Source organism: Gracilinanus agilis, chromosome 2 (assembly GCF_016433145.1).
Source record: "Gracilinanus agilis isolate LMUSP501 chromosome 2, AgileGrace, whole genome shotgun sequence".
Classification (NCBI taxonomy): Eukaryota; Metazoa; Chordata; class Mammalia; order Didelphimorphia; family Didelphidae; genus Gracilinanus; species Gracilinanus agilis.
Genome location: NC_058131.1, coordinates 285,103,610 through 285,119,368, shown reverse-complemented (window position 1 = coordinate 285,119,368; position 15,759 = coordinate 285,103,610). Strand labels below are relative to the sequence as shown.

General features: G+C 48.2%; 1 protein-coding gene across 1 annotated transcript in view; it reads right to left on the bottom strand.

Moving 5' to 3' along the window:
* Nucleotides 1-978: 978 nt before the first annotated feature.
* The window catches only part of ENG (endoglin), a 48,611-nt gene continuing 33,830 nt past the window's right edge, over nucleotides 979-15,759 (bottom strand). Inside the window, exons 4-15 of the mRNA XM_044664071.1 lie at nucleotides 12,485-12,650; nucleotides 10,391-10,553; nucleotides 9,908-10,046; nucleotides 9,216-9,393; nucleotides 8,731-8,873; nucleotides 6,730-6,870; nucleotides 6,188-6,226; nucleotides 5,596-5,712; nucleotides 5,175-5,423; nucleotides 4,009-4,060; nucleotides 2,047-2,148; nucleotides 979-1,753 (exon numbers count right to left, since the gene is read on the bottom strand). Of these exons, the coding sequence (XP_044520006.1) occupies nucleotides 1,635-1,753; nucleotides 2,047-2,148; nucleotides 4,009-4,060; nucleotides 5,175-5,423; nucleotides 5,596-5,712; nucleotides 6,188-6,226; nucleotides 6,730-6,870; nucleotides 8,731-8,873; nucleotides 9,216-9,393; nucleotides 9,908-10,046; nucleotides 10,391-10,553; nucleotides 12,485-12,650 (1,608 nt within the window). The 3' untranslated portion in view covers nucleotides 979-1,634. The remainder of the gene's footprint in view (nucleotides 1,754-2,046; nucleotides 2,149-4,008; nucleotides 4,061-5,174; nucleotides 5,424-5,595; nucleotides 5,713-6,187; nucleotides 6,227-6,729; nucleotides 6,871-8,730; nucleotides 8,874-9,215; nucleotides 9,394-9,907; nucleotides 10,047-10,390; nucleotides 10,554-12,484; nucleotides 12,651-15,759) is intronic.

The window sequence follows — 15,759 nt, the reverse complement described above, 5'->3', positions numbered from 1 at the left end:
ACTTAACTGAGTGACCCTGGGCAAGACATTTGGTCCTTGCTTGCCTCAGTTTCCTCATCTGTAAAATGAGAAATATCACCTACCTCCTAGGTTTGTTGTGGGGATCAAATGAGATAGAATTTGCAAATTGCTCTGCTTACCTCAAAGCGCCATATAAATGCTAATTGCTAATATGTGGCATGAAAATACAGGGGGGTTTAAAACCCCTCAACTCCACCAAGTTACAAGCAATGTATCAGTGGATATGCTATTTGACATTGCTTAGTCTTCCCTGTGTGTAAAAGAGAAATGATCTTGGGACCTGCTTCTTGGGTTGTTGGGAGCAAAGGAATTTATAAAGTGCCCATCTCTTTAAAATGAAGGGGTTGATTTAGGGCCACTGTATGTATGTATGTGTGTATGTATGTATGTATGTTTGTATGCAGGCAGGTAGAAGGTCTTCCAACAGGGCAGCAGTGAGCAAGTGGGCCTGAACGGCTTCAGGATCCAGTGCCCCCTTGGGCCAAAGGGTAGCTCACTCACTACCCTGGGGTTTGTTCCCCCATTGCCTCGTGGTCAGGAGAAGGGCTTGCTTGTGCCACTGCTGTCCTTGGTGGCATATATAGAATGGAGGGCACTTCCAGCTAGCCAGGGGCACAGCTGTGTCCTTCCTGGAGCCCATGGGTCCTCCTGCCCAGCCTGGGACAGAAGAATCTATTGCTGCAGCATCTTCAGGGAAGGAGGAACTCCTAGAGCTCCAGGCCCGGGCTGGTGGTGGGGCACTGGGCTAGGAAGGAGTGCCTGGGGAAATGCCCCTGGGGAAGAGGAGAGACCTCATCCTCTGCCACAGAGCTACAGGATCCAGCGGGGATGACCCACTCTAAAGTGCAGATTCCACTCTGATCCTCCCTCTCCCCCACCCCTTCCCATCCCTTAACCTCCCTCAGGGGTCATTGTGACGTGGGCAGGCTGGTCCTGGGTTTAAATTTTACTCATTTCTTTCTATGGCAAACTCCCGGAGCTTGGAGAACTCTGGACTGATATTAAAATAACAAATACATTTTACACAATAAAGTACAATACTGTGAGGCATATATACAGCTCAGGAAGTAGGCCTCACCCCCCAAAACTCCATGACCAGTGGAGAGGTCGTCTGCTGGAACCCGCATGGCCAATGCTGAATTCAAGGTGCTTTGAGATGGGTCCCCTCTAAAGAGTTTGGGCCATAGCCTGAAGTGGTGACTCATCAAATTCTGGGATAGGATTGTCTTTTGGGCTGGGGTTTGGGTGGACACAACCATTCATTGAATGTCTAAGAGTCTGGGGTTATCAGTCGTGCCAGTCTCTCCTGCAGGCGCTGCCAACACCCATTTCTGCTCTTGGGTGTGTGTGTGTAGAGGGGGTGTAGTTTGTCTTGTCTCTGAAGGTGTCAGGCTCACGATGACGCCCTGAGCCTACCTTCCATCCCCACACCCTGCAACCATCTTTGGATCAAAGAGGCTGGGCCCAGGCCGACTCTTCAAAAGCCCACAGTGTAGAAAAAGGCAGGCACGCTTCCTGGAATCTGGAGATGTGATCCAGGCCCAGGGTGCCAAGTGAGCCTTCTCAGGCCGGAGGTGGTCCAGTCTGGGCCAGTGGGGATGAGTTGGGGTGGGTTATGCCATGCTGCTGGTGGAGCAGGGCGTGCTCTGAGTGCTGCCAATGCTATGGTTGGTGCTGCTGCTTTCAGAGGCTGGCACTGTGGCCATCACTGGCTGCCGCTTGCCTGGAGGACCTGGGTGGGGACCGATGGTTGGAGTGGTGATAAGCCACCCCAACCGCCTGCGGTAAGTTCCAGACCAACTGGCTTCTCTCCCAGGCCCACCCCTGCCGCCCCCACCATCTTAATAACCCTTGGACTAGTTTCCAAGAGAGAGTGAGATAACTGATCCCCTGCCCTCCTTTTGGGTGCCCCCTGATCAGCCAGGGTGGACTGAAGGAGAGAATTGGAGCACTGGGGCCAAATGCTCGATCTGGAGGCCTAGGGGAGGGGAGGGGATGCTGGCCAAAAGGGAGGTGGGTACTCACGGGTATGGGAGTAGATGTACCAGAGGGCCGCAGTGAGCAGGGCTCCAATGATGAAGGCTCCAAAGGTGATTCCCAGGACTGCGGGCATGCCCAGGCCTTGGGCTAGCAGGAGACAAGAAGTGGCAAGTCAGAAGAAAGCTCTGTGCTATTCTCCAACCTCTCATTCTGGCTTAGACTCAGTACTATGTATTGGACCCACGATGGCAGAGCCGTAAGGGCTAGGCAATGGGAATTAAATGTCTTGCCCAGGGTCACACAGCTAGGAAGTATCTAAGGCCAGATTTGAACCCAAGACCTTGTGACTCCAGGTCTGACACTATCCACTGAGCTAGGAAGCTGCACTCCCTCAGGTCCCTTTGAATCTGTCTCCATGAGCAGGTCAGACCCAACCCCACTCCCCAGGATGGTAACTGCCAGTAACCTAGGCTGACCATGCCCTGGCAGCTAGGCAGGGCCAACTTGTCCAAACAACTCTCTTGGCTCAACTTTCAGCTCCCCAAAGATCTTTCAGTCTCGCTCTCTTGTCTCTGATCTTCTAAGTGACCGGGCCCTTTTAGTGTGCCCACTTTATGGCAAGATATCCACTGGCTTTGATCATCCAAGGAACGATCCAGACCTGATCTATCAGGGATTTTCACCTCTGCCATAAGATTTTTTCTGGCATTATGCTCTAGTTCTGGGCTCCCCATCCTTTTCCAGAGGGACAACCTACTTTATTTCCTCAGTCTTGAGATAATGGGTAATGGGAAGTTAGGGTGTGGAGGATTATTTCCCTGACAAACCAGAAGGAGTTGGTTGCTGGGATAGCAGCAGCTGCCTGCCAGAATCCACAAGGTGAGATGTTGTAGTCAAATCTTCCCTGGGCCTATCTAATATGGTGGCCAGCTGACCTTGGGCTCTGCTCTGTCCCTGTGATGGAGGTTGCCCCACCCTAACTACATTTTATAGACTATTCACCCAAAGTCTGGCCATAGAACCACTGGGATTTACACATTTTTGGCATTTTTCATCTCCCTTTATTTCTCTTAAGCTGGGAGTCAATCCGACTCCCTCCCCACCCACCAAGGTTTGGAACCACCAGCTCTAAAAGGTGGGACCAATCTGTGAAGTCTTCTGAAGAAGATAGCAAAGGCCCCTCCTCTTTTTCCTGGACACCTGGGTCCTTTCTAGGGAATGTTGGCTCTAGCCTTAAAGGGGAGGGAGAAGGGGAGGATGAGCGCAGGCCCCAGGGTCAGCGACTCTTCCTGCTCACTGGGGACAGGGGGTCTTAAGGGAGGCAAGCAAACAGAAGCCGGAAGCCATGGGGGAAGGAAGGGGGGAGAGTCATCCATTCTGGGGGCTACTAGGAGCAGGAGAGATGTGTCCCAGGCACGTTCCAGAGAGGAAGGAAACCGAGCCACACTCCCCAGGGTAGCAGCCACTCTCTGGAGCCCTCCTCTGTAGGAAGACAGCCGGGCCAAGAAGAGCTACTTTCCAGTCCAACTGGTCTCCCAGAGGAATGCTTCATCCCCTTCTGTTCCACTCCCAAGAATCTCCTGTACAGAACAGCTCAGAGGTGAAGCCAAAAGCCAAAGCTGTGGCCCTCTCCAGGGAAGAGGCATTCTCCCTGCTTAGCAACCCTAGCTCACAAGGACAAACATGGCCTAAGAGAGCTGGTCTCCAAAGTTGCCTCCAGCCCTGGCGTGTTATGATTAGCTCTCTGGTCCTCTTCAATCTGATGGGCCTGGGGCATCTGGAGTTTGCTCCAGCTTCTCTTCTCAGGGTTTATCTTTGAGTTTTTCCTCCCTTCTGTGCTTTCGTGATACCCACAGCTCCCAGACATAGTCCCGGGCCAATGTCACCTTCCCTGCATCCTGTCGGTCTAGATTCCCAATGGAGGAAGCCCAGATCTCAGCCTCAGAAGCTGCTATTCATCTCTGGGGAGGGGGGTGGGGACAGAGAAGAGACCAAAATTCTACTCACTTATGGGATTGCTGATGTTTAACTTCACTGAGGTCTTAATGGTAGTCTTGGTCTAGAGTGTGGGAAGAAAGGAGAGTGTTGTATAGGTTAATGTCTCAGCCACCCCCTTCGCTTCCCTCTACATGGCTAAACTCTACCTCATTCTTTAAGTTACAATTCATGCCACCCTGGCTCACAGTGAGCTCCGCTGACCCCCAACCTCTCCTGCACTTCCTGGACATATTACTGACCTGACAATTTCTACATCCAGCCTTACAGCATTAGTGACCTTTCTGTGTACTCTTATCTCCCCTTAAGGGCAGGAACCAGGCCTTGTTTTTTTGTTTTGTTTTTGTTTAGCCCTTACCTTCTGTCTTAGAATCAATAGTGGGTACTGGTTCTAAGGCAGAAGAGTGTTAGGGCTAAGCAGTGGGGGTCAAGTGACTTGTCCAGTCACATAGCTGGGAAGTGTCTGAGGTCAGATTTGAACCCAGGACCTCTTGTCTCCAGGCCTGGCCCACTAACTATTGAGCCATACAGCTGCCCTGAGGCCATATCTTGCATACTTTTGTATACCCCCATAGAATCTAGCACATAGGAGCTTTGAAACTTAAAACACTTATCATGTAATATTGTGAAATGCAACTACCTGTATTTTTGTTTGTTTAACTGTTTTATTTTTTCAATTGCATGTAAAAAAACAATTTTTGACAACTGTTTTCTGACCTGATTCAAACTCTCTCCCTCTCTACTCCCCACTTCCCTGAGGCAGTAAATAGTCTGATAAAAGTTTGTATTAAGATTAGATGATGAGCTCCTAATAATGTTAGCATTTTAGGGTTTGTAAGGCAAGGTGGTTTTTTTTTTTAAATCTTTTTATCATACTTGCTGTTCACAACAACCCTGTGGGGTGTCATTCTTATTCTCATTTTACAGATGAAGGAACTGAGTCTGAGAGCAGTTTAGTGACTTGTCCAGAGTCACAGCTAGGAAGTGTAGCAAGAATTTGAACTGAAGTCTTCCTAACTCCAAATCCAACTGTCTGTAAACGATGTACACAGGGTTCATTGTCTTGCTATGTGCTGATTACAGCTAGCCAGGTTTTAGCTACCACAAGATCTTTTCCCTTTCCACTTCCTAATACAGATTTACTTAACTGAATTCCTGCCCCAGAGTCTCCATCTTACCTCTTTCTTGGTCATGAGGACCAGTTCTACATTGCAGCTAAGTATGGCAGGAGTTGGCGTGGGCACTATGTGACCCCGGAGAAGGAAGCTGAATTGGATCCTGGTGAAATCTGACATCAGAAAGCTCGCCCTGGGGCTCTTAGCCACTTGATCTTCGATTAGTTCCACAGGGTCAGCCTCTGGCCCCAGGTCCAGGGAGCAGCTGTCCAGATGTGTAATGAGCTCTTCAATTGCTGGGGCTACTGTCACCTGTGGAAAGAGTGGTTCAGAATAGCAAGAAGGAGGGAGCCCTGGGTCTAAGACCAGCCTTTGAGGGGGGCAGGGTGATAACTGGAGACGTGGAACCCTGGGACCTCCCCTTTTCATTCTATCTGAGTGGGTAGCTCTGGGGAGCAGTTGGTGGAAGCAGGCTGACTCCTACCTGCACATAGGCTCGCTGGCCCAGCTCAATGGTGTTGGAGGTCCGAAGAAATTGCTGGCTGTCATAGGCCTCCATTTGGACAGAAAAGGCGCTGGTGTTAAAGCACTCAACCTCTATCTGTAAGGAATGGGAGGCAGGCACATGGCTCTCAGTCACTCCAGGAAGATCTGAGAGATCCCACTTGTGACCATCTTTCAAGTTACAGGCACATTGTCCAGGGGGGAGTTAGATGTCCTAGTTGGGGTGGACCCATCTTGGGCCAAGGAATGCCATAAACCTGGGTGGGGGGGGGGGCAGGATGACTTTTCTTATTCTAAGGAACATCCTGAGAAATGGAACTTGGCCAAAGTTACATAGGAAGTCAGGGGCAGGGAACCTGAACCTCCCTTACACTAGGACACAGTTGCATCTCAGCATGTAGTGGTGGACAGGAGAGGGAAATCCTATCCCATTCCCCTCAAAGCCATCCTTCAGAGTCAAGGAGGGAACTGAGGAATGCCAATTTCCAGGCCAGGGAATATGGATTAAAACCCAGAAATCTAGTGGTAGGTGGAGAGATGGGGGAGGGAAGGGAAAGGGAGCTCCTGCTCACCAAAACTGGAACAGAACTGGAGGTCAAGGTCACAGTCACCTGAGGGAACAGAAATCAAGAATCAGAACTTAGAGAGTGTCAGAGCTGAACAGGACCTTGGAGAGCATCTAAATCAATCCTCTCCTTTTAAGAGGGAAAATCTGAGGGCTGGCTAGGTAGGGCAAATTCAAAGCCCGGCTGTGATCCTAGAGTGAGCTAGTGGTGAGTCAGGAAGTCATTTGTCCAACCTAGGAGTCCCAAAATGTAAGGGAGCCCTCGAGGCTCAAAAAGATTGATTCCTTGAAGACCAGTTAAAAGTCCTCAAGAACTGTGTCTTCAAGAACTGGAACAGGCTGGAATGGTTAGTTTCAAAAGGACGGCAAGTGCATGAGAGCGGCTCTTGGCTGATCCCAGAGGCACCATGTAGGGTCTGGAGTAGGGAGAGAAGGAGGCCTATGGGAGGAAACAGAATTGGGGAGCCCTGTCTGTTTGGACTGCAGGGAGTTCTGGCGGGGGGGGGGGGGGGGAGGGGTTGGTCCCCTGAAGCTCAGGCCTCAACTCACCTCATTGTTTAAAATGACACCTTTCCTCAGATTCATCCCGCACTCATTGAAGGGGCTGCTTAACACAAACTGGTTTTCTTTGTCTTGTGACTGGCAACTGGGGTCTCGGAAGGAGAGGTGTTTGATCTGACAGTTCAGGACCTGGGAAGGAGCAGGGCAATATCAGGACAGGGTGATCCTCTACACCACACCACCCCCATCATGCCTAATTTGCTAAATCATGAAACTATAGACTGTCAAAGCTGGCAGCAACTTCAAAGATCAAGTCTGACTCTCTATTTTATAGATAGGGACATTGAGGCCCAGGGTGTTGTTTTGTGAATGTTCTTTCATTTCTTCATTAAATATTTTAGCCCAAAGCACTATGATGGGAAGAATCAAAGTCTGGAGAAGCCACACACATTTATTTGTTGTTTGTTTGTTTATGGCCCTTGCCTTCCATCTTAGAATCAATATTGTGTATTGGTTCCAAGACAGAAGAGAAGTGAGGGCTAGGCAATAGGGATTAAATGACTTGTCCAGGGTCACACAGCTGGGAAGTGTCTGAGGCCAGATTGGAACCCAGAACCTCCTGTCTCTAGGCCTGGCTCTCAATCCACTAAGCCACCCAGCTGCCCCCAACCACAAGCATTTATTGAGAGCCTATAATCCAATTACATCTTCTTTCCCAACATGGAGGTATGTATTATATGATAATACGTATGTCCAATATATATTACGTGCCCTTTTGGGGAAGGGTGGGAGAGAGGAAGAGAACATAGGTTGCAAAATGGCAGAAAACAATTATTAAAACTGTGTTGATATGTAAAAAAGAAAAAGAAAATTATGTTTAAAAAGAGCCTACAATGTGGCCAACGTACTAAGCACCAAGGATCCAAAGACAAAAAAATAAAAAGACTTGCTGTTTTCAAAGAGCTTCCATTCTATTGGGGAAGACAACACTTAAATGATAAGACAGTTCCTACCCTTGAGGAACTGAAGGTCTAGTTAGAAGATAAGGCAGAAACACATAACTCTAATATGTGATATTCCATGATGAGTGTAGTACAGAGGGGCCAAACAAGTTGTTATGTGAGGGTCAAAAAGGAAGGCCATTATTGGTAGGGTTAATCAAGGAAATTTTCAAGAAGGAAGATATTTGAGTTGGATACATTTGTGACATCTTGCTACCTAAAAAAACAAACAAACCCTTACCTTTGGTCTTAGAATTGATCCTTAAGTAGCAGTTCCAAGGCAGAAGGTAAGGACTAGGCAATTAGGGTTAAGTAACTTGCCTAGAGTCACACAACTAGGAAATATCTGAGGCCATATTTGAACCCAGAACCTCCTATTTCTATGCCTGGCTCTCTATCCACTGAGCCACTGAGACACCCCATCTTGCTACCTTTTCCAGAGCCAGATCCAAGGATTCCTGGATCCAACTTATTTATAACATCTCTTCAACTTCTCTAGACCTGACTATAAACCATAACAATGCTTTTCATACTCTAGGCCAGTGATGCCGAACCTTTTAGAGATGGAGTGCCAGGCCCTGCCCCTCCCCACTCAGTGCTGGGTCACTCCTCCCACCATTTGCTGTGCCCCACCCTTACACCACACAATGGAGGGAGGAAACACTCCCATGGGGCTGCTGGGCATTGAGGCAGGTGATGAAAGGCATCTGGAGAGGGGAGTGGCCAGAGCACTCTGTTCCCCTCCAGCTCTGCCACCTGTGAGCCACCCACCTCCCCTCCAGCTCTGCCACCTGTGCTCCCATTGGGCTAATGGGCAGAGGGTGACGGATGTGAAAAAATGTCATCAGGTGTGGTGGAGAGGGGAAGGGGAGCAGTTCCACTCAAGTCCCTCTGCCTTTCTAGTAACGAACTCCAGGGTGGAGGTGGGGGGTGGCCACGTGCCCACAGAGAGCACTCAGTGCCATCTTTGGCATCCATGCCATAGGTTCACCATCACTGCTCTAGGCAGACTCCCCTTCCCATCCCCCAACCAAATATCTGCCCATACCATAATAAACTCCTTCTTTAGCACCAATGTCATGCTGTCTGGGGAACACTGGGGCAAAAGTAGGGAACTCAGCAGAGGGAAATAGCAAGTCATTCCGGATGGAGTTGTCAGCACTGGAGAAGGTGAGGTTTCTACTGTGGAAGCTGTAGGAAAAGTCAAGAGATTAGGGCCAGGAACCCAATATTTCCAACTCCTTCCCACTCCTACCTATACTCCAGTTACTCAACAAAGGGTGATACACTTGGTATTTGGGGGCCAGAAGGACACTTAGAGACCTCATAATTTTATAGCTGTGAAAATTAAGACCTAGAGAGGTGAAGAGATTGGTTCCAAGTCATACAGCGAGTTAATAGCAGAAACAGGACTAAGATCAAGGCCTTCTGACCAATCAGGACTACAAGGTGTTGGATCATGACTGAGATTTGGAGAAGCCCCAAGAGGTTCCCAGAAGGGACCAAGAAACATCTTCAAGTATGTAGTCTCACCACAACTAGGGGCCCACAGGGAAATATGGCTGGTAGCTGGAATCTCCACATAGGAGGCGACGGTGCTAGCATTGAACTTCTTCCGGACCTCATCAAGCAGTCCTTGGAGCGTGTCAGACAGGATGGAGCCAGGGATGCTGTTGTTGGGAAAGATCTTGAAGGAGTATTCACCTGTGGTCTGAAGGAGGGAAGATAAAAACAAAAATAGAGAGGGGGTAGTGGGGACGATAGAAATCAGGAATTGTGAGAAAAAAGAGGGAAGAAAAGAAGATGGCAGAGAAAGGAAGAAACAGGAATGGAGAGAAGGTGGAAGAGGAGAGATCAAGGGAAGATAGAAATGCAGAAGACACAGAAGAGCAAAGATAAGAATGGGATGGCAAGGAAAGAAGCATTGTATAGTGAAAATTGCTTCCTTTTTTCTTATGTTTGGCCCCAAAGAGCTGGGGACCTTCCATTCCTTCTCCCCTAGAGCTCCTTATCCTAAACCATGCAAACCCCATCTTCCTACATCCCTTCCATTTCTAACAGTTCTTAACTCATTGACCTTTCCCAAAGTAGATAAGATATATGGGGAAAACTGAGAGGTAGGCTGAAATAGTTGACCTTATCCACAATGGGTGTCTAAGAGTTAGTTTCTCCCACCCCTAGGTGAAGAGAAGACAGAGGAGGAGGGGGTAGAGGGTTGAGTTTACCTCGATCTGCACACTATGGTGGGAGTCAATCAGCCAATTGACATTTTGGGGTCCCTGCAGGATCAGCACAGCTTCCAGTGTGGGATTCAGATGTCCAAAAGGGCAGCTCAAGTCCATCTTCACCTCCACTGTCTGAGGGCTAAAAGAATCCCACACCCCAAATACCCAAGTAATTAGACAGGAAGAGGAGAGACTTCCTGGGAGAACTTGTCTTGCCATTGGGAGTTGGGCAATGGGACCATTCTATAGAGAAAAGCAGCAGAAGTCATGGGAGCAAGCTGGAAAAGCAGCAACCCCAGGGAGTGGGCACAGACTGTGGTAAGATGACAAAGGATGCATAGAGTCACCAGAAGAAGAAAGGGACCCAGATGGGCAAATGCTGACCACAGGCACACAGGAAGAACTCCAGGGAGATAAGGGGAATACTTGCAACCCTGACCAGACTGGGGCAAATGGTTTGGGTCCCTGGGCCAGCTCCATTACCTGCTTGAGGAACCCTGTGCGATCTTCAGAACGTGAGCCACCTTCTTGCCCAGCCCCTTGCTGAAGCGGCAGCCTCTGACGTTTGGTGCAACAGTCTCCCAGGTTAGGTAGCTGCCCATGTTGAAGTTCGACTCCAGGAGACACGGGAATGCAGATGTTAGGGCTGGGGAATGGATATAGAGAATAGGGTTGAGAGGTCACCCAGTCACCCCTGCTTTTGTCATAACCACAGTGGGGACAAACAGGACCTCCCAAAGGGAGCCAGATTTTCTGGCCCAACTCAGCATCAAGGAAACTAGGAGAACCTCGAGAATGGTGGGAGGACCACTAGTGAAAGTTTTGCTCTCCAGACAATAATGTAGAGTCCTTGACTAGAAGTCCTGGGTTCTAGTCACTGCCCTGCTACTAAATTGCTATAAAACCTTGACCAAATCATTTTTACCTCTCTGGATTTTAGTGTCCTTACCTGTAAGATGAGAGTTTATACTAAAATATCTATAAGGGGTTTTCAACTTCTGCATGCTTCATGGGGGAGGCTGCTGGAGTGGAGGTCCTGAGCTCCAGTGGGGCCTGGAGAGTACTGACATCATGAAGGCCAGACAGCCACCCCCCTCCAGCTCACTCCCTGCTTGCAGGGTCAGTCTTCTCTCCTCAGCCTGAAGGCCAGACAGCTCCCACCCCCACTTCAGCTCCCACCTGGTTTGAGACAAGCTGGAGGCAAGACCAGGCAGAGAATATAGAATGCCTGTTCCCCCAATGCTGGGGGGCCCAGGGTGGGAAATGTGATCTCCCTCTGGGCCCGTGCCTAATAAAGATCTTTCATTCCTTATTCCGTGTTGTTTGAGTTTCTTTGCCAGACAATGATTTTCTATAACATTTGGTTGTTATTGCTGATGATATCCACGTTGCTGATGTGGACCAGGAGTCAAAAGATGGCTTCAAGTTCTGACTTCTGCCTCCTCTAGTCTTACTGTTTACAGGGCAAAGAAACCCATTTCAGTGCAATTAGGAATAAAAGTGTGTTGTCAGTAAAAAAGGTTTATTCCATACACTAGGTTACAAGCTTGGGCCAGGAACAACAGTTTGCTAATCCAGAAAAATGTCTCTGTGGGCCAAGCAGACTTTGGGAGATGGATGAGTACTTATAGAGAACACACTTGACCTTGCTGGTTTACAATAGGACCATCATTGGCCTTGGGGACAGTTTGTTGGGTTCCGAGGGAATGGAGAGAAAGACTTTCTAATCTCCCCAGTCTGTGACTGGCTTCAGTGGTCTGAGATGGAGTAGAATCTGTCTTTTGATCCACACTGAATGAAAAGTGGGGTAAAGGAAGGCATCACATGGGGTTAGATATTACCAGTTTAAACGTTTTAAAGTAAATAAATGAGGGAGTTTAACTAAGTGGCGCAGTGGGTTCAAAGCCAGGCCTAGAGATGGGAGGTCCTGGATTTAAATTTGGCCTCAGACATTTCCTAGTTGTGTAACCCTGGACAAGTCACTTGACCCCCATTGCCTAGCCCTTGCCACTCTTCTGCCTTGGAACTAATACATGGTATAGATTCTAAGATGAAAGATAAGGGTTAAAAAAAACATAAAAAATAAAAGTAATTTATTCTAAAATGATATTATTCCATTTTATGTGATTTCACATGTAAAATCTTTGTCAGATTTCTTACTGTTTCAGGGAGCAGGGAAGATAGTAAGGAGGGAGAGAATTTGGAACTCAAAAAATTTTTAAATGAATGTTAAAAATTGTTTTTACATGTGACTAGAGAAAACTAAAATATCAATTTTAAAAATTATATTATTCATGTCAAGGAAAAGGACAAAATGCAATATCACAGTATCTCCCTGTCTCTGCCACTACACTGTGGACTAACTTTCAGCAAGTCATTTTATCTTTTTTCTAGGCCTCTTTCATCCTAGAAAAAAATTGGGTTGGGGAGAAGAAAGTGCTGTTGAAGAACATTATTTCTAAGATTTCTTCCAGCTTTAGTAGTGGGTATTCCCACTGCTATAAGGGAAAGGGGTGGGAATTTGGGGGGAAAGGAAAAGATTATGCCCGAGGGAAGCCTTTTCTTGAAAAAACTGACCTTGACCCAGGTGGAGGGTGATGCTCTGGGGGTCATCCATCTCTGCATAGGAGGTAATGTTGCCATGTGTCCTCTGGACCCAGTCAAGGAGTTCTTCCCTTCTGAAGAAGTCCGGCAAAGGAGTGTAGTTGACATCAGTTGCCTCGAAGAAGACCCTTGTGGGTTCCTAAAAAGATGAGGGAAATTTTCAGAAAGCTGCTTTTCAGAGGGCAACTAGATGGCACAGTGGATAGAGTGCCAGGACAGGAGTCAGGAGGACCTAGGTTCAAATCTGATCTTAGGCACTACCTAGTTTTGTGAACCTGGGCAAGTCACTTAATCCTGTTTGCTTGTCCTTCCTTCTATCTCAGAGTTGTTACTAAGTTGTCAAGTGGAAGGAGGGAAGGAAGGAAGGAAAGAAGGGAGAGAAAGGAGGAGAGAAAGAAAGAAAGAAAGAAAGAGAGAGAGAGAGAGAGAGAGAGAGAGAGAGAGAGAGAGAGAGAAGGAGAGAAGGAGAGAGGGAGGAAGGAAGGAAGGAAGAAAGAATTTTGTGAGTCTCCATCTGAGTTTCTCCACTTGGGATCAGATTTTCTCTTTATCAGGGTCTGCACTCACCCTCAGAACCTCAGAAAAACATATTAATGTAGCAGGAACTTGATTGGAGTATTTCTTGTGGAGCTAGGACTATGCTTTTTAGCTCCATGGGGTGGGACGTAGGCCCCTATCCCTTGCAGGACCTACATTAAAAAGTTACAGGTGCTTTTCTATCCTGCTCGCCTGAGTATGTTTTATGAATTTTACCCTGTGGCAGGAAATATTGGTTCCAGCTCTGCTGAGGTACCAGACTACAAATCTGTAGTTCAAAGGCAGCAGATGAGGAGAAGGGCGAGTAGAGGTACATTGGAGGCAGCTTGAACTAAAGAGCCAGTTGTTAAATTTCTAGTATGAGGTGCAGCCAGTGCAGTTCAAATTTGATTTTAGACCCTTTTCTAGCTGTGTGACCCTGGGCATGACATAATTCCAACTGTCTTCTGTCTTGGAACTAATACTTAGTATCAATTCTTAGAAGATAAGGGTTTTAAGAAATTATAATTAGGAAATATTTAACAAAATACTTAGTATCAATTTTTTTTAAACCTTACCTTCAATCTTAGAATCAATACTAAATATTGATTTTAAGGCAGAAGAATGGTAAGGACTAGGCAATGGTGGTTAAGTGACTTGCCCAGGGTCACACAGTTAGGAAGGATCTGAGATGAGATTTGAACCCAGGACCTCTTAGCTCTAGGCTTGGCTCTCAATCCACTGAACCACCCAGCTGCCCCAAAGAAATGCTCTTTTTCTGAATCTCCCCAGCCCTCTCCTCCATCCCTATTCTCCTGCTCCATTAGGGCCTAAGACAAGAAGGGAGGGAGATGCTGAGGATGAGAGGCTCATTCCCAGAGCCCGTGCTAGCTACCGTGGGAGAACCAGAGAAAGGAAAGTCTGTGCCCTTGGAGACCTTCCTGTCTACTGGGTGAGCTAAGAAAAGATCACCACACTGGACAAAAGTGGTTGAATGCTCTCTAAGCAGGATGGATGGAGTAGAACAGAGGTAGGAGTGGCCTTTCAAGTGGAAGCGCCTGCTTTCTTAAGCAGGTCCCTGAAGGATGAATGAAATATAGAGATGAATTTCACCTGAGAGATCAGTAAGAGGAAATGAAGGGGTTCACAATTAGACTAATGATCTATTCTTTTAAAAAAAGACAAAAGCAGCAGCTAGGAAGCTCAGTGGACAGAGAGCCAGGTCTGAAGTCTGAAGGTCCTGGGTTCAAATCTGACTTCAGACACTTCCTAGCTGTGGGACCCTGGGCAAGTCATTTAATCCCCATTGCCTAGCTCTTACTGCTCTTCTGCCTTGAAAGTGATACTCAGTATTGATTCCAAGACAGACAGAAAGGGTTTAAAAAAAAAAAAGAGGACAGAGCGACAACTATCTGAGGTGGTTCAGAAGCAGAAAAATGGATTAGAAGGCTTCTTGAGGCTCCTCCTAGTCACAGGGCCATCTCTAGACTCCCCCATCCCCCAATTGGGCCTGCTTCCATTAATTTCCACCCTTCCTCATCCTTAAGCACTTCCCCTAGCTTCTCTCCCCCAGACCCTCTGGCTCTCAGCATTTCCTGATTTATAAAAGGGGAGCAGGGAGTTCCCATGCTCAAGCCCCCTTACACTGTATCCATCCCTTTGTTCTTTTTTAACCCTTACCTTCCATCTTAGAATCAATACTAGATATTGGTTCTAAGGCAGAAGAGTGGTTAAGGGCTAGGCAATGGGGGTCAAGTGACTTGCCCAGGGTCACACAGCTAGAAAGTGTCTGAGGTCAAATTTGAACCCAGGACCTCCTGTTCTGGGCCTGGTTCTCCATCCACTGAGCCATCCAGCTGCCCCCTATTCATCCTTTTGGAAAGTAAGCCTTGAGGTTTCTCCTTAACCCTCCCCGTTCCAGCCCCCATGTTTGTCAGACCGAATCAAGGCCAAGGATAGAGAGAAAGGTGAGGGGGACTTCTCAGGGGAAGGCCCTGGTTTTCTGGGCTGCCCTTTCTCAGTTCTGGGCAGCTGGAGAACTGGGCTTCAGAGGTGATGCCCAGGGCCCTGTGGAAGTGCCACGTGTTACATCAGAGAGCAGTCGCCGCTCCTGCCATTGTCTCCCAGTCCAGGGTATTATTAGCTGCTGAGAGGAAGGTGTTTGGCTGCTCCCCATCCCCTGGGCACTGGGCCCCAGCCGGAGCCAGAGTCAGCTATCACCTTCCTGCCCTGGGCCTCAGGCCCCTTCTTGTGTCCTTTGCGTCATGCTCAGGTCCCTGCTGGCTCAGGACTCAGATCACTCACCAGGGCAGGGGCAGGCTGCCAGCAGGCAAGGAAATTGCCCAGGGAGGGCGAAGGGAAGGGAGTAGGTAGCTTCCCATGTCCTAGGATGATCTGGCAGAAAGCACCCAGTTAGGATCTAGTCCTGGCCCTGCCATCAAGTGACCTTGAACATGAGCCTCTGCCCAGACCTGGGCTTCAATTCCCCCTCTAACACAAGGGGGGCAAACTACAGGGTAGCCAAGGCCCTAACCTTCCTGGTGAGAGAGAACCCACTGCGATCTGCCATTTACTGTCCATCTGATTCCCCCTCTTGTTCCTGAGTGCTCGTGTCTGTCTCTGATCCTCTGTCAGACTTTGTTCCCATTTTTCTTATGGCTTTCTTTTTCTTCCTGGCTCCCACCATCTTTCCCTTTGTTCCTCTCCTTTATCTCTGTTCCTTTTCCTTCTTT